The 22,355-nt window shown below is 41.3% G+C and overlaps 1 protein-coding gene across 2 annotated transcripts in view; it reads right to left on the bottom strand.

The window, feature by feature from the left end:
• Window positions 1–22,355, bottom strand: part of LOC128657298 (oocyte zinc finger protein XlCOF7.1-like) — a 77,548-nt gene that overhangs the window by 4,077 nt on the left and 51,116 nt on the right. The window contains exons 4-7 of one of the 2 annotated variants that reach the window (XM_053711586.1): window positions 21,689–21,836; window positions 20,464–20,550; window positions 10,512–10,589; window positions 6,266–6,373 (exon numbers count right to left, since the gene is read on the bottom strand). In XM_053711586.1, coding sequence (XP_053567561.1) covers window positions 6,266–6,373; window positions 10,512–10,589; window positions 20,464–20,550; window positions 21,689–21,836 — 421 coding nt within the window. The remainder of the gene's footprint in view (window positions 1–6,265; window positions 6,374–10,511; window positions 10,590–20,463; window positions 20,551–21,688; window positions 21,837–22,355) is intronic. The other variant, XM_053711587.1, reaches the window with a different exon arrangement.

Genomic DNA, 22,355 nt, shown 5'->3' with positions numbered 1-22,355 from the left:
GGAGCTTCTTGTCCCTCCCTGATGGTTGATGTAAGCTACAGTCGTGATGTTGTCCGACTGAAACCTGATGAACCCCCGAGTTATTAACTGGGGCCAAGCCAGAAGGGCATTGAGAACTGCTCTCAATTCCAGAATGTTTATTGGAAGGAGACTCTCCTCCTGATTCCATAGTCCCTGAGCCTTCAGAGAATTCCAGACAGCGCCCCAACCTAGTAGGCTGGCGTCTGTTGTTACAATTGTCCAGTCTGGCCTGCTGAATGGCATTCCCCTGGACAGGTGTGGCCGATGAAGCCACCATAGAAGAGAATTTCTGGTCTCTTGATTCAGATTCAGAGTAGGGGACAAATCTGAGTAATCCCCATTCCACTGACTTAGCATGCATAATTGCAGCGGTCTGAGGTGTAGGCGTGCAAAAGGTACTATGTCCATTGCCGCTACCATTAAGCCGATCACCTCCATGCATTGAGCTACTGACGGGTGTTGAATGGAATGAAGGACGCGGCATGCATTTTGAAGTTTTGTTAACCTGTCTTCTGTCAGGTAAATCTTCATTTCTACAGAATCTATAAGAGTCCCCAAGAATGGAACTCTTGTGAGAGGAAAGAGAGAACTCTTCTTTTCGTTCACTTTCCATCCATGCGACCTTAGAAATGCCAGAACTAACTCTGTATGAGACTTGGCAGTTTGAAAGCTTGAAGCTTGTATTAGAATGTCGTCTAGGTACGGAGCTACCGAAATCCCTCGCGGTCTTAGTACCGCTAGAAGGGCACCCAGAACCTTTGTGAAGATTCTTGGAGCCGTAGCCAATCCGAATGGAAGAGCTACAAACTGGTAGTGCCTGTCTAAGAAGGCAAACCTTAGATACCGGTGATGATCTTTGTGGATCGGTATGTGAAGGTAAGCATCCTTTAAATCCACTGTGGTCATGTACTGACCCTCTTGGATCATGGGTAAGATTGTCCGAATAGTTTCCATTTTGAACGATGGAACTCTTAGGAATTTGTTTAGAGTCTTTAAATCTAAGATTGGCCTGAAAGTTCCCTCTTTTTTGGGAACCACAAACAGGTTTGAGTAGAACCCTTGTCCTTGTTCCGACCACGGAACCGGATGGATCACTCCCATTGTTAACAGATCTTGTACGCAGCGTAGAAACGCTTCTTTCTTTATCTGGTTTGTTGACAACCTTGACAGATGAAATCTCCCTCTTGGGGGAGATAATTTGAAGTCTAGAAGGTATCCCTGAGATATGATCTCTAGTGCCCAGGGATCCTGAACATCTCTTGCCCAGGCCTGGGCGAAGAGAGAGAGTCTGCCCCCTACTAGATCCGGTCCCGGATCGGGGGCTCTCGGTTCATGCTGTCTTTGGGGCAGCAGCAGGTTTCCTGGCCTGCTTGCTTTTGTTCCAGGACTGGTTAGGCTTCCAGCCTTGCCTGTAACGAGCAACAGCTCCTTCCTGTTTTGGTGCAGTGGAGGTTGATGCTGCTCCTGTTTTGAAATTCCGAAAGGGACGAAAATTAGACTGTCTAGCCTTAGCTTTGGCCTTGTCTTGAGGTAGGGCGTGGCCCTTACCTCCCGTAATGTCAGCGATAATTTCTTTCAAACCGGGCCCGAATAAGGACTGCCCCTTGAAAGGTATATTAAGTAATTTGGACTTAGAAGTAACATCAGCTGACCAGGATTTTAGCCACAGTGCCCTGCGTGCCTGTATGGCGAATCCTGAGTTCTTAGCCGTAAGTTTGGTTAAATGTACTACGGCCTCCGAAATGAAAGAATTAGCTAGTTTAAGGACTCTAAGCCTGTCCGTAATGTCGTCTAGCGTAGAGGAACTAAGGTTCTCTTCAAGCGACTCAATCCAAAATGCTGCCGCAGCCGTAATCGGCGCGATACATGCAAGGGGTTGTAATATAAAACCTTGTTGAACAAACATTTTCTTAAGGTAACCCTCTAATTTTTTATCCATTGGATCTGAGAAAGCACAGCTATCCTCCACCGGGATAGTGGTACGCTTAGCTAAAGTAGAAACTGCTCCCTCCACCTTGGGGACCGTTTGCCATAAGTCCCGAGTGGTGGCGTCTATTGGAAACATCTTTCTAAATATTGGAGGGGGTGAGAACGGCACACCGGGTCTATCCCACTCCTTAGTAACAATTTCAGTTAGTCTCTTAGGTATAGGAAAAACGTCAGTACTCGCCGGTACCGCAAAGTATTTATCCAACCTACACAGTTTCTCTGGTATTGCAACAGTGTTACAATCGTTGAGAGCTGCTAAGACCTCCCCTAGTAGTACACGGAGGTTCTCCAATTTAAATTTAAAATTTGAAATATCTGAGTCCAATCTGTTTGGATCAGAACCGTCACCCACAGAATGAAGCTCTCCGTCCTCATGCTCTGCGAGCTGTGACGCAGTATCAGACATGGCCCTAGCATTGTCAGCGCACTCTGTTCTCACCCCAGAGTGATCACGCTTGCCTCTTAGTTCAGGTAATTTAGACAAAACTTCAGTCATAACAGTAGCCATATCTTGTAATGTTATCTGTAATGGCCGCCCAGATGTACTAGGCGCCAAAATATCACGCACCTCCCGGGCGGGAGATGCAGGTACTGTCGCGTGAGGCGAGTTAGTCGGCATAACTCTCCCCTCGCTGTTTGGTGAAATTTGTTCACATTGTACAGATTGACTTTTATTTAAAGTAGCATCAATACAGTTAGTACATAAATTTCTATTGGGCTCCACCTTGGCATTGGAACAAATGACACAGATATCTTCCTCTGAGTCAGACATGTTTAACACACTAGCAAAAAACTTACAACTTGGTTATAATCTTTTTTAGCAAAAAACGTACTGTGCCTCAAAGAGGTACTAACGATTAAATGACAGTTGAAATAATGAACTGAAAAAAAAAACAGTTATTGCATCAAATTTTAAAACAACACAACTTTTAGCAAAGGTTTGTTCCCATTAGTAAAAAAAAACAACACTAATTAAATTTGTACATAAGAAAACAAAACAACGTTTTTTATACACAGTCACTATAAGAATTCTCACAGCTCTGCTGAGAGAATTTACCTCCCTTCAAAGAAGTTTGAAGACCCCTGAGATCTGTCAGAGATGAACCGGATCATGCAGGAAATATAAAAGTAGCTGACTGGAATTTTTTGATGCGTAGCAAAGAGCGCCAAAAACGGCCCCTCCCTCTCCCACACAGCAGTGAAGAGAAACGAAACTGTCACAATTAAAGCAAAAAACTGCCAAGTGGAAAATAATGCCCAAACATTTATTCACACAGTACCTCAGCAATGTAAACGATTCTACATTCCAGCAAAAACGTTTAACATGAGAATAGTTATTAAAAGGATTAGTGACCTTTAACACAGTAGTTCCGGTGAAATACCATCCCCAGAATACTGAAGTGTATACATACATGTCATTTTAACGGTATGGCAGGCTTTTCTCATCAATTCCATTCAGAAAATAAAAACTGCCACATACCTCAATGCAGATTCATCTGCCCGCTGTCCCCTGATCTGAAGCCTTTACCTCCCTCAGATGGTCGAGAACAGCAATATGATCTTAACGACTCCGGTTAAAATCATAGTAAAAAATCTCTGTCAGATTCTTCCTCAAACTCTGCCAGAGAAGTAATAACACGCTCCGGTGCTATTTTAAAATAACAAACTTTTGATTGAAGTCATAAAAACTAAGTATAATCACCATAGTCCTCTCACACATCCTATCTAGTCGTTGGGTGCAAGAGAATGACTGGGACTGACGTAGAGGGGAGGAGCTATATGCAGCTCTGCTGGGTGAATCCTCTTGCATTTCCTGTTGGGGAGGAGTTATATCCCAGAAGTAATGATGACCCGTGGACTGATCACACATAACAGAAGAAATAAACTATATTAGTGAACATACACATCACACACGTACACTCACCTGTGCCCTGTGTGCATGTGTGATGTGTATGTTCACTAATATGTACACACACCTGTGCCCTGTTTCCCACAGACTCGCCACACACTCACCTGTGAAGTTTCCCACAGGCACATCTCACACGCACACTCAACTGTGCCATGCAACCCTCACATGTTGCACACATACACTATCTGTGCCCTGTTTCCAATAGACATGTCACACACAAACACTTACATGTTCCCTACATCCATCTCAAGTAGTGTCACACATGTACACTCACATTTGCCCTGATTTCCTCAGACATGATACACACGTACACTCACATGTGCCTGTCCTACTTCCCAAAGACATGTCACACACGTAAACTCACCTGTGCCCTACTTCCCAAAGACATGTCACACGTACACTCACCTGTGCCCTACTTCCCAAAGTGAAAAAGTGAAGTTAAGCGCTCAAAGCACGGGTATATCTAAGAGATGTGTATTTAAATAAAGGGACCAGTGTCCAGTATGTAGCGACTAGGAGCCTCCCATTTACTTCCTGTGCACTGCAGCTCGGACTTTCCATTTGAATTTCTATGTGCATGCTGGCACCAACTGACAACTAACTCCACCAACTGCTGTGCCGTTTGGCACCAACCTTGCTACAAAGAAACTCCTAGTCGCTACTAGCGACCACAAAACCGACTGTCTCCTAAGAATTTCCTAGTCGCTCCTTGCGACCGCCAAGTTCCTCAACAAAGGATAACCCAGTCGCTACCAGCGAGCGCAAAGACCATCTTATTTATCCTAAAAGATCCGCGAGTCGTTACTAACGACCACCTCATCCTAAACCAAAGAATTCCTTAGTCGCTACTTGCGACCGCCAAGTTCTTCAACAAAGGATAAACCAGTCGCTACCGGCGACCGCAAAGACCAACCTACACTTCTTAAAAGATCCTCAAGTCGTTACTAACGACCACCTTATCTTCAACTGGAAGGATCTCCTAGTCGCTGTTTGCGACCGCCAAGTCCTTCAACAAAGGATCAACTAGTCGCTACTAGCGACCGCAAAGACCCATTTCTAAATTTCAAGATCCTGCTAGTCTTTCCTCACGACAACAAAGCTATCATTTTCGTGAACGCAAAGATTATCTTTAGATCCCCCAGGATTTCCTTACAGATTTAGGAATAGGGGTTGCCACGGCAACATCACCTACCATTTTAAAACGTCACGTCACCTTTACACAAAAAGGCGCCCTTTTTCTCTCATCCAGTAACGCCAACCACCATATACAGGCAATTTAAGCCTACAACTGGACAGTTACTTTCTTGTCACTTGGCAAGTCAATATCTTGGGATATCAGTACATTTTTCGCTAAAGCGCAAGTACTTTTTCTTATTGTTCTTTTATGCTTATTTTATGTATCTATACATTTATTAAGGGAGACGTCCCTTTTGTTTTACATTGTATCATTTTGTATCATTTTAGACATCTTGACACCTCTGTTTTATAAATTGCCTTTGGAAATTTTCCATTTGAACGATATTTACGCCTCTGTCTCTGTTCTGGTACATATATATATATTCCTTTCTATATATTATTACATATAAATACTTTGATGAATATATTTTTTCGTTGATTACATACTGGACACTGGTCCCTTTATTTAAATACACATCTCTTAGATATACCCGTGCTTTGAGCGCTTAACTTCACTTTTTCACATTGCTTTTGCCACTTTGTATTCTTGGAGGGGAATTCACTAGTTAAGCTGGGTACTGTCCTTTAGCGCCTATAATTTCCTTTTTTCTACCCTACTTCCCAAAGACATGTCACACACGAATACTCACCTGTTCCTTTTCCCACAGACTTGTCACAGTTACACTCACCTGTGCCCTGCATCCCTCTCATGTGTCTCCCTTATACAGTCATACACGTATACTCACACATGCCCTGCTTTCCTCAGACATGTCACACACGTACACTCACATGTGCCCTGCTTTCCTTAGATATGTCATAAATGTACCTATCCCTTCCTTCCCACAGACATGTCACACACTTACACTCACCTGTGCCCTGCATCCCTCTCACGTGTCACACATATACACTCACCTGTGCCCTGCATCCCTCTCACGTGTCACACATATACACTCACCTGTGCCCTTCTTTCCTCATACATATCACACATGAACACTCACATGTGCCCTGCTTTCCTTAGATATGTCAAACATGTACACTCACCTATTCCCTCCTTCCCATAGATATGTCACACACTTACACTTACCTGTGCCCTGTATCCCTCTCATGTGTCACACATATACACTCATCTATGCCCTGCATCCCTCAGACACGTGACACACATACACCTACCTGTACTTATATTGTCACATATTTCCTGCTCTGCAGCTTCTGGCATATTTCTTTGCCACTGATCTTCTGTTTTTTCCGTGTTACATGAAATCTTAACATCATTTTCACCTGAAGAAAAAAAAAAGAATAAATAAATCACTCTTTACAATTTCTGTAGTATCTTTTTAAAAAATAGTTTAAAACAAAATGTGAAAATGTGTGTAATTTAAGGTAAATACGCCTGAGCCTACATCAGTAGCAGTCACATCAGTAAGAAACAGTCTATGTAATGACATCAGCACAACAGTAAATACAACCTGTGTCATGTAGTAAAGTGAGATCATTAGTATCAGTTATATTACTCTCAAGAAACACAGCCCCAATTGTAACCAATTCACATGTGAGACGTATTATAGGGTTTTGTGAAATTTTTAAAATAAATTCTATTCTCCATTGCTTATTAAAATCTCACTATAGCCCATTTAATTATCTTAATTATTTTCTTTCATGATTTGGATAGAACATACAATTTACTTTCCAATTTACTTCTATTAGCAAATTTGCTTCATTGTTTTTTAATCCTTTGCTGAAGGAACAGCATTTGCACTGCTGGTACCTGTGCCCTGTATGCCTCAGACACATCACACATGTACACTCACCTGTGCCCTGTATGCCTCAGACACATCACACACATACACTCACCTGTGCCCTGTATCCATCAGACACATCACACACATACACTCACCTGTGCCCTGTATCCATCAGACACATCACACATGTACACTCACCTGTGCCCTGTATCCTTCAGACACATCACACACGTACATTCACCTGTGCCCTGTATCCCTCAGACACATCACACACGTACATTCACCTGTGCCCTGCATCCCTCAGACACATCACACACGTACACTCATCTGTACCCTGTATCCCTCAGACACATCACACATGTACACTCACCTGTGCCCTGCATCCCTCAGACACATCACACATGTACACTCACCTGTGCCCTGCATCCCTCAGACACATCACACATGTACACTCACCTGTGCCCTGTATCCTTCAGACACATCACACATGTACACTCACCTGTGCCCTGTATCCCTCAGGCACATCACACATGTACACTCACCTGTGCCCTGTATCCTTCAGACACATCACACATGTACACTCACCTGTGCCCTGTATCTCTCAGACACATCACACATGTACACTCACCTGTGCCCTGTATCCCTCAGACAAGTCACACACATGTACACTCACCTGCGCCCTGTATCCCTCAGACACATCACACGTACACTCACCTCTACCTTGTATCCCTCAGACACATCACACACGTACACTCACCTGTACCCTGTGTCCCTCAGACACATCACACACGTACACTCACCTGTGCCCTGTATCCCTCAGACACATCACACACGTACACTCACCTGTACCCTGTGTCCCTTACATGTCATACATGTACACTCACCTGTGACCCTCAGACACGTCCCACACATACACTCAACTGTACTTATATTGTCACATATTTCCTGCTCTGCAGCTTCTGTTATATTTCTTAGGCACTGATCATCTGTTTGTTCCATGTTATATGAAATCTTAGCATCATTTTCAACTGAAATAAAAATAAAATAAGATCACTAGCAGTGACATCTGGAAGAAATTCCATGTAGTGACAGCATATCAGTAAGTACAGCACGTGCCATGTAGTAAAGCAAGTTAGCTGGGATTTAGTGACTTTACTAGTTGCAAATACACACCCATTGTAGCCAATCAGAATCCCCATGTTTTGTGTATTACACAGTTTTTTTTTTGGGGGGGGGGGGGGAGTTTTTAGAGTTTTCAATATAGAATCCATTTTTTTTTTTTTTTTTTATTAAACCTCATATATCCTTTGCAAATGCACTGATATCACAGTAACACCTCTTATACCGGACATGGGGACAATAAAGCACTAGCATTCCAACAGCCCCTGTACCTGACATGGGAACAATACAGCACTTGTATTTCAACATCCTCTATAACTGACATGGGAACAATACAGGACTATTAAACCAAAACTCCCTACACCTGATATATAGACAATCCAGAAATAGAATTCAAACAGCCCCTATACTTGATGGGGACTTATATCACTAGTAGGGCTCTGCGATATGGGAAAAAATGAATATCGCGATTTTGACCATGAAATATCGCGATTGTGATTTTAATCGTGATTTTTTTTTTTTAAATAACTGTTAAACATAAATTTCTCAATAAAAAAATGCATTAAACTGTACAGAATCTTAAAGCACATATTTCTCATTGTTAAATACAGGCTGAGAGCATTAAAATACAAACAACAAAACTAGTTTAAATGAAATTAGCTGTAGGTACTTCTTGGTACTTAAAGAAAAGCTATAACGTACTCCTTTTATTTATTGTATGTGTACACCTTTTAAAAAAATATTAACTTAGAAAAAAAAATCAGATAAGGCTTAACACATACATAATATATATACAGTATATATATATATATATATATATATATACACACGCACACAATCACACACACACACATATATATATATATAAGAGTGTGTGTGTGTATATATATATATATGTGTGTGTGTGTATGTATATATATATATATATATATATATTTATTTATTATTATTTTCTTCCCTTCTTTTTCTAAACATTTTATCTTGATGGATAAAGAGCCCTGCTCCTGTCCAGGAATATAGCAGTAGGGGTGGGGCCTGCTCCTTTCAGAAATGCTGTGCCTTGCTGATATCAAATACATTGTAGATGCAGTTAACCCAGCAGCTAGCTAGCAGAGGGGGACTGCAGTTTTAGCCTTTTTGGCAGCCGTGGGGTTAACTGCATCTGCCATGTATTTGAGCCTTTCTCAGAGAGCAGGATGTTGTGTGGGAGGTTCCATAATGATTACATACCCTAAGTTTCAGACTGCAGACGGCCATAGGGGGAAATAAAAGTAAGTGGCTTAACCTCCTCTTCACTCTCTTGCGTGGGCTTTGCTTTTAGATATAGATTGATCGGCTGCTACTGGTATCACAAACAGAACTTGTTTGCAGAAAGTGAAAGTAAAACCGTCCATTTCACAAATGTGTGCTAAAAACAACCACTAGATGGAGCTCGTTTTCAAAAAAATCGCATACAAAGCAATGGAGTACAGCTACATCTGAGGATTTTTTTTAATCGCCCTAATCACTAGAATTCAAACAGACTCTATATCTGACATGGGGACAATCCAGCACTAGTAGTCCCACAGTCCCATGTCAGGGGACAATACAGCATAGTATTCCAATAGCACCTATACCTGATTATTACAGCACTAGTATTCCAACAGTCCCTATGCCTGACATGAGGACAATATAGCACTAGTTTTATAACTGCCTCTATACCTGACATGGGGACAATAAAGCACTAGTATTCCAACAGCCTCTGGAAACATTCACAGAAACACTACACAAGCTCCTACACAAACACCCACAGAGTCAAATCCTAATTACTTTATACACATACAATATTACAGAAAGGTTCATGGACTTCCTTATTAAATGTATCTAAAATAAATGTGCCACCAATGGGCCGCATCCCTGTATCAGCACGTGTGCGTCCATGTGAACAGCTAATTACAACATGCAAGTAGACTGTGTACACTATTGCAAACGCATACAATTTCTATGGTCATCATTGTTGCCCCTTCTCACCTGGGTAATTATCACTAATATTGCATTTTTGCAAATGTGTATTGTGCTCTCTACATCTGTCTGGTTGGTTCTGTGTTTAATGCTGTGGCTTCCTGGCAGAGTACAATGTCCCTTTTAAAATGTTCTATTTAAAAATAAATAATATGAGCATGCTTCCCTTATGGTCTTTCACATCCTTTAACTCACAATATACAGACAGAACATACAGATGAGTAGCTTAAAAAATAACATAGAGGTGTGGGATTAATTTTATGCAACCAGTGTATCCGCAACTGATTATGTCACAATGATTATACTCTGGCAGATATAAATGACAGCAGATGTACAGGGTCTTCCTGCTTGGTGTCATTATATGATCAGGGCTGATATAACCAAACACTAGAAATGTGACAGCAGGTGAGTACCAGGCTATATTGTACTGTGACACTCAGTGTGTGATTGAGGTGACACCCTGACTAGTGATATCATGTACAGTACTTACAGACAACGAACTACAAAAGCCAGACAATACTTCATAAAAAGAAGACACGTCACGCATGCGCACTTACCTGCACTGCCGCTGTAACACATTTCCTGCCTTGGAACTTCCAGGTGACACATTACATTCAGATCTTCGGTTTTAACATCTACGTCAGTAATAAATGTCATATCAGAACATTTAGGGCTAGATTACAAGTAGAGCGCTAAATATCGTTTTTAGTGTGCACTGGTATCCACTGAGTGATACCAGTGCACACTAATGTGCACTAGTATTACAAGCTGAGCACAATGGGTTGCACAAGATCACACTTCCATAGGCTCCAGTGGGAGCCCCGTTCTCATGGCGTGAGATACAGCTTGAGAACCTAGTGTAGCAAAGGGGGTAAGTTGTGTAGTGATGGCAGCAAATTGTAAATTTATATGTCTTTTTTGTATTTTGGGGGCAATTGGTGGACATTTATAAAATTAACCAAAGATCTGATCTCTGGTTCATTTTATAAGCACTAATTGCTACTACAAGCTTGCGGTAGCAATAACCAAGCATTTGTAATGTCTGATTATTTATCGCAAGCCCGCAAATATTAGTGCTCCATTTCTGATCTAGCCCTTAATGCAGACAATATTTCATGGTTTAGGATTTTATAGTACCCTAAAAGCAATTCATCTTTAACATAGTAATGGGTACTATAATTTCCATACACCTAATACAGAGCATATTGACATCCATCGATAACATAACATTTTTTATTTTTAGAAAAAGATTTGAAAATTCAGATGTTACGTTAAAATACAGCAAAATTTGAAAGTATAAGTATGAAACATATACACCTCAAAACATATTTCAGAACTTAAAATGCAAAAGGATCATTATATTGCAAAGTACCAGTTTCTAATGTATTCCTATATTAATTCATATACACCTAAGATTACGAGTTTTGCGCTAAACAGGGTGCGAAAATAACGCCAAAAAAATTGCATTATATCACTCTCCATAGCGCTGCCATTACGAGTTACTGAAAAGCCTCCTTGTGCTATGCGGTATGGTGCGTTATGCATGTGAAGAATAGAGATCGCCATAACGCAATACAATTGATGTCTATGGGGAAAAGAAAGTTACATTTAAACATAACTCCCTAACATAAACCTATAGTCTAAACACCCCTAATCCGGCGCCCCTCGACATCGCCGCCACTAATAAAAAGCTATAAACCCCTAATCCGCCGTTCCCCGACATCGCTGCCACAAAATAAAGTTATTAACCCCCAATCCGCTGCTCCCCGATACCTAAATAAACCTATTAACTCCTAAAAAACCGTCCCCCACATCGAAAAACATGTGACTAAATTAAACTCTTAACCCCTAAACCTAACACCCCCTAACTTTAAATTAAAATTACAATATAACTATTTTAAAATAAATAAAAACTTATATGTGACATAAAAAAAAACTAAGTTTAAACTATAAATTAACCTAACATTACTATTCTAACAAAATGAAAAAAAAAACTACCAATTAAAAAAATCTAAATTACAAATTTAAAAAAACCTAACACTACTACAAAATGTAAAAAAATCTAAAATTACAGAAAATAATAAACACTAAATTACGAAAAATTAAAAACACTAAGATTACAAAAAATAATAAACAAAATTATCAAGAATAAAAACAATTACACCTAATCTAATAGCCCTATAAAAATAAAAAAGCCCTTTAAAGGGCCTTTGTAGGGCATTGCACTAAGTTAAACAGCTCTTTTACCTGTAAAAAAATACAAAGTCCCCCCAACAGTAAAACTCACCACCCAACCAACCCCCAAAATAAAAAGCCTACCTCTAAAAGAAACCTAAGCTACCCATTGCCACTAAAGGGGCATTTGTATGGGCATTGCCCTTAAAAGGGTATTCAGCTCTTTTACACTTTGCCCAAAGCCCTAATCTGAAAAAAAAAAACACCCAAAAAATAAAAAAAATACCTAACACTAACCCCAGCATATCTACTCACGGTTCCTGAAGTCTGGACATCCATCTTCATCCAAATGGCAAAAAGTCTTCATCCAGACGGCGACACCTTTATCCATCTCGGGGACGTCTTCTATCTTCATCCCAGCGGCGCAGAGCAGAGCTATCCTGGAAGACATCCTGCACAGAGCATCCTCTTCATACGGCCACTGCCGTAAACTGAAGTTGAATGCAAAGTAGTCGTTTCAAAATGGCGTACCTTGCATTCCTATAGGCTGATTTGATTCTTTAAATTCAAATCAGCCAATAGGATGAGAGCTCTCATCCTATTGGCTGTTTTGAACAGCCAATAGGATTTCAGAAGCTCTCATTTTACTGATTTAAAGAATCAAATCAGCCAATAGGAATGCAAGGTACGCCATTTTGAAACGGCTACCTTGCATTCAACTTCAGTGTATGGCGGTGATCATATGAAGAGGATGCTCTGTGAAGGATGTCATCGCCGTTTCAGGATAACTTCACTCCGCGCCGCTAGGATGAAAATAGAAGACGCCCCCGCCATGGATGAAGATGTCGCCGCCTGGATAAAGACTTCTCGCCGACTGGATGGAGATGGATATCCGGACTTTAGGAACCGTGAGTAGATACTCTGGGGTTAGTGTTAGGTATATTTTTTTATTTTTTGGGGTGTTTTTTTTTTTTATTTTCAGATTAGGGCTTTGGGCAAAAGTGTAAAAGAGCTGAATGCCCTTTTAAGGACAGTGAAAAACATAATTTATGCTTACCTGATAAATTCCTTTCTTCTGTAGTGTGATCAGTCCACGGGTCATCATTACTTCTGGGATATTACTCCTCCCCAACAGGAAGCGCAAGAGGATTCACCCAGCAGAGCTGCATACAGCTCCCCCCCCCTACGTCACTCCCAGTCATTCGACCAAGGACCAACGAGAAAGGAAAAGCCAAGGGTGAAGTGGTGACTGGAGTATAAATTAAAAAATATTTACCTGCCTTAAAAACAGGGCGGGCCGTGGACTGATCACACTACAGAAGAAAGGAATTTATCAGGTAAGCATAAATTATGTTTTCTTCTGTTAAGTGTGATCAGTCCACGGGTCATCATTACTTCTGGGATACCAATACCAAAGCAAAAGTACACGGATGACGGGAGGGATAGGCAGGCTCTTTATACAGAAGGAACCACTGCCTGAAGAACCTTTCTCCCAAAAATAGCCTCCGATGAAGCAAAAGTGTCAAATTTGTAAAATTTGGAAAAAGTATGAAGCGAAGACCAAGTTGCAGCCTTGCAAATCTGTTCAACAGAGGCCTCATTCTTGAAGGCCCAAGTGGAAGCCACAGCTCTAGTAGAATGAGCTGTAATTCTTTCAGGAGGCTGCTGTCCAGCAGTCTCATAAGCTAAACGAATTATGCTACGAAGCCAAAAAGAAAGAGAGGTAGCGGAAGCTTTTTGACCTCTCCTCTGCCCAGAGTAAATGACAAACAGAGAAGACGTTTGTCGAAATTCCTTAGTTGCCTGTAAGTAAAATTTTAGAGCACGGACTACATCCAGGTTGTGCAGTAGACGTTCCTTCTTTGAAGAAGGATTTGGGCATAAAGAAGGAACAACAATCTCTTGATTGATATTCCTGTTAGTAACTACCTTAGGTAAGAACCCAGGTTTAGTACGCAGGACTACCTTATCCGAATGAAAAATCAAATAAGGAGAATCACAATGTAAGGCTGATAATTCAGAGACTCTTCGAGCCGAGGAAATAGCCATTAAAAATAGAACTTTCCAAGATAACAACTTTATATCAATGGAATGAAGGGGTTCAAACGGAACGCCCTGTAAAACATTAAGAACAAGGTTTAAACTCCATGGTGGAGCAACAGTTCTAAACACAGGCTTAATCCTGGCCAAAGCCTGACAAAAAGCCTGGACGTCAGGAACTTCTGACAGACGTTTGTGTAACAGAATGGACAGAGCTGAGATCTGTCCCTTTAATGAACTAGCAGATAAACCCTTTTCTAAACCTTCTTGTAGAAAAGACAATATCCTAGGAATCCTAACCTTACTCCAAGAGTAACCTTTGGATTCACACCAATATAGGTATTTACGCCATATCTTATGGTAAATCTTTCTGGTAACAGGTTTCCTAGCCTGTATTAAGGTATCAATAACTGACTCAGAAAACCCACGTCTTGATAAAATCAAGCGTTCAATTTCCAAGCAGTCAGCTTCAGAGAAGTTAGATTTTGATGTTTGAAGGGACCCTGTATCAGAAGGTCCTGTTTCAGAGGTAGAGACCAAGGTGGACAGGATGACAAGTCCACCAGGTCTGCATACCAAGTCCTGCGTGGCCACGCAGGTGCTATTAGAATCACTGATGCTCTCTCTTGTTTGATTTTGGCAATCAATCGAGGAAGTAACGGGAAGGGTGGAAACACGTAAGCCATCCTGAAGTCCCAAGGTGCTGTCAGAGCATCTATCAGGACTGCTCCTGGATCCCTGGATCTGGACCCGTAACGAGGAAGCTTGGCGTTCTGTCGAGACGCCATGAGATCTATCTCTGGTTTGCCCCAACGTCGAAGTATTTGGGCAAAGACCTCCGGATGAAGTTCCCACTCCCCCGGATGAAAAGTCTGACGACTTAAGAAATCCGCCTCCCAGTTCTCCACTCCCGGGATGTGGATTGCTGACAGGTGGCAAGAGTGAGACTCTGCCCAGCGAATTATCTTTGATACTTCCATCATAGCTAGGGAGCTTCTTGTCCCTCCCTGATGGTTGATGTAAGCTACAGTCGTGATGTTGTCCGACTGAAACCTGATGAACCCCCGAGTTGTCAACTGGGGCCAAGCCAGGAGGGCATTGAGAACTGCTCTCAATTCCAGAATGTTTATTGGCAGGAGACTCTCCTCCTGACTCCATTGTCCCTGAGCCTTCAGAGAATTCCAGACGGCACCCCAACCTAGAAGGCTGGCGTCTGCTGTTACAATTGTCCAGTCTGGTCTGCTGAATGGCATCCCCCTGGACAGATGTGGCCGAGAAAGCCACCATAGAAGAGAATTTCTGGTCTCTTGATCCAGATTCAGAGAAGGGGATAAGTCTGAGTAATCCCCATTCCACTGACTTAGCATGCACAGTTGCAGTGGTCTGAGGTGTAAGCGTGCAAAGGGTACTATGTCCATTGCCGCTACCATTAAGCCGATTACCTCCATGCATTGAGCCACTGACGGGTGTTGAATGGAATGAAGGGTGCGGCAAGCACTTTGAAGTCTTGTTAGCCTGTCCTCTGTCAGGTAAATCTTCATTTCTACAGAATCTATAAGAGTCCCCAGGAAGGGAACTCTTGTGAGTGGAACGAGTGAACTTTTCTTTTCGTTCACCTTCCATCCATGTGACCTTAGAAATGCCAGCACTAACTCTGTATGAGACTTGGCAGTTTGAAAGCTTGAAGCTTGTATCAGAATGTCGTCTAGGTATGGAGCTACCGAGATTCCCCGCGGTCTTAGTACCGCCAGAAGAGCACCCAGAACCTTTGTGAAGATTCTTGGAGCTGTAGCCAATCCGAATGGAAGAGCCACAAACTGGTAATGCCTGTCTAGGAAGGCAAACCTTAGGTACCGATAATGATCTTTGTGAATCGGTATGTGAAGGTAAGCATCTTTTAAATCTACAGTGGTCATGTACTGACCCTCTTGGATCATAGGTAAAATTGTCCGAATAGTCTCCATCTTGAACGATGGAACTCTTAGGAATTTGTTTAGGATCTTTAAGTCCAGGATTGGTCTGAAAGTTCCCTCTTTTTTGGGAACCACAAACAGATTTGAGTAAAACCCCTGTCCCTGTTCCGATCGTGGAACTGGATGGATTACTCCCATTAACAAGAGCTCTTGTACGCAGCGTAGAAACGCCTCTTTCTTTGTCTGGATTGTTGACAATCTTGACAGATGAAATCTCTCTCTTGGAGGAGAGTATTTGAAGTCCAGAAGGTATCCCTGAGATATTATCTCTAGCGCCCAGGGATCCTGAACATCTCTTGCCCAAGCCTGGGCGAAGAGAGAAAGTCTGCCCCCCACTAGATCCGATCCCGGATCGGGGGCCCTCAATTCATGCTGTTTTAGGGGCAGCAGCAGGTTTCCTAGTCTGCTTGCCCTTGTTCCAGGACTGGTTAGGTTTCCAGCCTTGTCTGTAGCGAGCAACAGCTCCTTCCTGTTTTGGTGCAGAGGAAGTTGATGCTGCTCCTGCTTTGAAATTACGAAAGGAACGAAAATTAGACTGTCTAGTCTTGGCTTTGTCCTGAGGCAGGGCATGGCCTTTACCTCCTGTAATGTCAGCGATAATCTCTTTCAACCCGGGCCCGAATAAGGTCTGCCCTTTGAAAGGTATATTAAGCAATTTAGACTTAGAAGTAACATCAGCTGACCAGGATTTTAGCCACAGCGCCCTGCGTGCCTGAATGGCGAATCCTGAATTCTTCGCCGTAAGTTTAGTAAGATGTACTACGGCCTCCGAAATGAATGAATTAGCTAGTTTAAGGACTCTAAGCCTGTCCGTAATGTCGTCCAGAGTAGCTGAACCAATGTTCTCTTCCAGAGACTCAATCCAGAATGCCGCTGCAGCCGTGATCGGCGCAATGCATGCAAGGGGTTGCAATATAAAACCTTGTTGAACAAACATTTTCTTAAGGTAACCCTCTAATTTTTTATCCATTGGATCTGAAAAAGCACAGCTATCCTCCACCGGGATAGTGGTACGCTTAGCTAAGGTAGAAACTGCTCCCTCCACCTTAGGGACCGTTTGCCATAAGTCCCTTGTGGTGGCGTCTATTGGAAACATTTTTCTAAATATCGGAGGGGGTGAGAACGGCACACCGGGTCTATCCCACTCCTTAGTAACAATTTCAGTAAGTCTCTTAGGTATAGGAAAAACCTCAGTACTCGTCGGTACCGCAAAATATTTATCCAACCTACACATTTTCTCTGGTATTGCAACTGTGTTACAATCATTCAGAGCCGCTAACACCTCCCCTAGTAATACACGGAGGTTTTCCAGTTATAAATTTAAAATTTGAAATATCTGAATCCAGTCTGTTTGGATCAGAACCGTCACCCACAGAATGAAGCTCTCCGTCCTCATGTTCTGCCACTTGTGACGCAGTGTCTGACATGGCCCTAATATTATCAGCGCACTCTGTTCTCACCCCAGAGTGATCACGCTTACCTCTTAGCTCTGGTAATTTAGCCAAAACCTCAGTCATAACAGTAGCCATATCCCGTAATGTGATTTGTAATGGCCGCCCAGATGTACTCGGCGCTACAATATCACGCACCTCCCTCTGAGCGGGAGGTACTGACACGTGAGGCGAGTTAGTCGGCATAACTCTCCCCTCGTTGTTTGGTGAAATTTGTTCAATTTGTACAGATTGACTTTTATTTAAAGTAGCATCAATACAGTTAGTACATAAATTTCTATTGGGCTCCACTTTGGCATTGCAACAAATGACACAGGTATCATCCTCTGAATCAGACATGTTTAACACACTAGCAAATAAACTTGTAACTTGGAAATACAATTCAATTAGAATAATATTAAAACGTACTGTGCCTTTAAGAAGCACAGAAGATCTATGACAGTTGAAAATTAATAAATTGAAACAGTTATAGCCTCAATCCTTGTAAATAACACAACTTTAGCAAAGGTTTAATCCCATTAGCAAAGATAACAAATTCTGAAAGCAGGAAACAAATTACAGAATAAACGTTTTTTATCTCAGTCAAACTATAATTCTCACAGCTCTGCTGAGAGAAATTACCTCCCTCAAAATAAGTTTTGAAGACCCCTGAGCTCTGTAGAGATGAACCGGATCATGCAGGGAATACAATGAGTTGCTGACTGAAATATTTGATGTGTAGAAAAAGCGCCAAAAAACGGCCCCTCCCCCTCACACACAGCAGTGAGGGAGAACAGAAACTGTCAGAAAACAGATTAAGCAACTGCCAAGTGGAAAAATAGTGCCCAAACATTTATTCACTCAGTACCTCAGTAAATGAAAACGATTTTACATTCCAGCAAAAACGTTAAACATAATCTCTAGTTATTAAACAGCTTTATGTATTTCTTACAGTGTAATTCTAGTGAAGTACCATTCCCCAGAATACTGAAGTGTAAAGTATACATACATGACATTATATCGGTATGGCAGGATTTTCTCATCAATTCCATTGTCAGAAAATAAAAACTGCTACATACCTCTATGCAGATTCATCTGCCCGCTGTCCCCTGATCTGAAGTTTACCTCTCCTCAGATGGCCGAGAAACAGCAATATGATCTTAACTACTCCGGCTAAAATCATAACAAAAACTCTGGTAGATTCTTCTTCAAACTCTGCCAGAGAGATAATAACACACTCCGGTGCTATTTTAAAATAACAAACTTTTGATTGAAGATATAAAACTAAGTATAATCACCATAGTCCTCTCACACATCCTATCTAGTCGTTGGGTGCAAGAGAATGACTGGGAGTGACGTAGGGGGGGGGAGCTGTATGCAGCTCTGCTGGGTGAATCCTCTTGCGCTTCCTGTTGGGGAGGAGTAATATCCCAGAAGTAATGATGACCCGTGGACTGATCACACTTAACAGAAGAAAAGAGCTGAATGCCCTTTTAAGGGCAATGCCCATACAAATGCCCCTTTAGGGGAAATGGGTAGCTTAGGTTTTTTTTAGAGTTAGGTTTGTTAGTTTGGTTGGGTGGGTGGTAGGTTTTACTGTTGGGGGACTTTGTATTTTTTTTTACAGGTAAAAGAGCTGTTTAACTTAGGGCAATGCCCTACAAAAGGCCCTTTTAAGTGCTACTGGTAGTTTTTTCTAGGTTAGGGGGTGTTTTTATTTTGGGTTTTTATTTTTATTTTTATAGGGCTATTAGATTAGGTGTAATTGTTTATATTTTGGATAATTTGTTTATTATTTTTGTAATCTTCGTGTTTTTATTTTTTCTAATTTTAGATATTTTAATTTTCGTAGTGTTAGGTTTTTTAAATTTGTAATTTAGATTTTTTAATTGGTAGTTTTTTTTATTTTATTAGAATAGTAATGCTAGGTTAAATTTATAGTTTAAACTTATTTTTAGTCAGTTATAACTAGTTATTAGTTATACAATTTTAATTTAAAGTTAGGGGGTGTTGGGTTTAGGGGATTTAATTTAGTGTTTTGCAATGTGGGGGGTCAGCAGTTTAGGGGTCAATAGGTTTAGTTTAGTAGTTACGATGTGGGGGGCTGACAGTTTAGGGGTAATAGTTTTTTTTAGTGTCGGGAGCGGCGGTTTAGGGGTTAATATATTTCAATAGTGTTGGCAATGTGGGAGGGTGGCGGTTTAGGGGTTAATAGGTAGTTTATGGGTGTTAGTGTACTTTGTAACAGTTTAGTTATGAGTTTCGTGAAACAGTTTTGTTACACAAAATCTGTAACTATTGGTCTCAGATGGTGGAATTGATTGTGTCGGTATAAGTTGTAAAAGCAAGCTTTTTAGCCTGAACGCATAACCTGTAATACCGGCGCTATGGAAATCCCACACTCAAACGTCATTTTTTTGAGTGCGGAATGGATGTTGCGTAACAGGCTAAAATGCTTGCGGTATAGTTATACCGCCTCGACTCGTAATATGCATTCCCGGCCATTCCACGTGCAATGGCCAATTTTTCAGCGGTATAGCTGTACCGCAAAACTCGTAATCTAGCCGATATGACTGAATTCACAATAAATCGGATTTTTCAGAATACAATTTGATGAACTAGAGGGTGAGAAAGAGAGGAAAAGAAGATGTGTGTGTATCATTAACATAAATTAGAGGGTGAGAGTGAAGAGAATAGAGGGCGTGTGTGTGTAATTTTCACATAACGTAGAGGGTGAGAGAGAAGAAAAGACAAGGTAGGGGTGTGAACCAAATACGTTTTATCATTGCAACCTGGCTGTATTGAGGCTCATAATTTTTATAGGGTGAAATAATATCAGAATCAGCGTTTTTTTAAGTGCGAATCTTATACTACAGAATTAGATCACTCACTTGCAGAGACATCTGATGGCTGAATATTCTGTACAAGTTCTCTTTGTGTTCCTATGTCTAGATTTTCATCACTGTGACCTGTTAGTTCTAATAGAGAATACAATGAGTTTATTTTTGCTAATCATGAAACAATGTACAATGTATTCTATTTGATTTTTTTAAATGATGATCTGTTGCTCGATAAACCTACATTTTTCTATCAGCCAATGCGCATCACAACCTAAGAATGTGCAATGTATTTCCTGCTAGTCTGTTGCATAAAGTGATGGTAAAGTCTCCCCCTTTATAAAATCAGATGCAGAATGTAAATGATAAATGGAGTTTAATTCATCACTTGTAATTAAGATGCTCTATATTTACTTTTATGTAGATATGAAGTTCAAATATCTCGCGCTCCGCCACCTATTTCAAAATTAAATTTTTCTGTGCGCTAACAACAACAGTGACATATGGGGAGAGTGCTGATTGGACAACAAATCAAACAGTTAGCTCACAGAAAATTTGACTTTTGAAGTGGGCAGCGGAGCATTTGAATTTCATATCTATATTCATATCTATATTAAAAAGTAAATTATTGTGAATCTTCATTACAACTGATGACTTAGAGGCCCATTTATCAAGCTCCGTATGGAGCTTGTGGGCCCGTGTTTCTGGCGAGTCTGAAGACTCGCCAGAAACAGCAGTTATGAAGCAGCGGGCCAAAGAGCGCTGCTCCATAACCCTGTCCGCCTGCTCTGAGCAGGCGGACAGGAATCGCCACAATGCAACCCGATCGAGTACGATCGGGTTGATTGACACCTCCCTGCTGCCGGCCCATTGGCCGCGAGTCTGCAGGGGGCGCCGTTGCACCAGCAGCTCTTGTGTATTGCTCTCCGCATTCAGCAAGGTCTTCCGCAAGACCTTTGATACATAGGCCTCTTAAACTCCATCTAAAATATCACTAACGTTCCAGATCTGTTTTTATAAGGGAAGAGCTTATCATTACTTTAAATAAATTTGTGCATATAAAAATATTCATGTATAATTGCATTAATATCCCTGACAAACGTTTTGCCTCTCACACCCTTGTAAAAAAATTATTTTTTTATTGGGTATAAAACTTGTTTATAATCAGACAGCTCATTAGATTAATACCCATGACGGATTGTAGATTTACACTTTTTCAGTTACTTCTGTAGTCTATGTGCATTTCCTGAGTGAGATATTTATTACTACACAGGGTTACCTGAGCTCTCATTTCCTGGGATTTCCATAGTACTTAGTCCTTGGTGAGTCTCCATCATGACGTCCTTGTAAAGCTCCTTGTGTCCCTCTATATACTCCCACTCCTCCATAGAGAAATACACAGCAACATCATCACACTTTATAGGCACCTGAAACACACACAACTCATTCAGCGCTGACACAGGGAATGGTTCTGTCACACACCTTTACTGACAGAGCCAGGATAATGTTACTGGGAACATACATAGACACAGACAGAAGTTAGGAAAATATTTAAAGGGCCAGATGGGTAAGTAAAGAGTTACTGAGCCCTGGCACTAGTATAATGTCACATTCCCTAGCAGTGCGCACCTCTATAATCAGTCGGTGAACACTGCTGCAATGAGGGGGTGGGGCTGGATTTTTCCTGTAATGGTGCAATTCTATAGAGAAAATTTTCCAACCAAAGACCAAGAATTGGAATGTGACCTTTAGAGTCAAATACATTCTACCACTAACCTAGATTACAAGTCAAGAGAGACTTTGGTCCGTGTTTTAGTATTTCTCAATTGTGTATTAGAATTCACTGGTTAAAATATTTCTGAAAGACTTGTTTGTTGTGGGTAACTTAGGCCTCGTTTCCATTGAGCCGTAATTCGGTTTGAGTGCACTCGAAAACCGATAAATAT

The sequence above is a fragment of the Bombina bombina genome, chromosome 4, assembly GCF_027579735.1.
Source record: "Bombina bombina isolate aBomBom1 chromosome 4, aBomBom1.pri, whole genome shotgun sequence".
NCBI classification, from domain to species: Eukaryota; Metazoa; Chordata; class Amphibia; order Anura; family Bombinatoridae; genus Bombina; species Bombina bombina.
The sequence above is the reverse complement of the archived record's forward strand: the minus strand, read 5'-3'. Positions and strand labels throughout refer to the sequence as shown.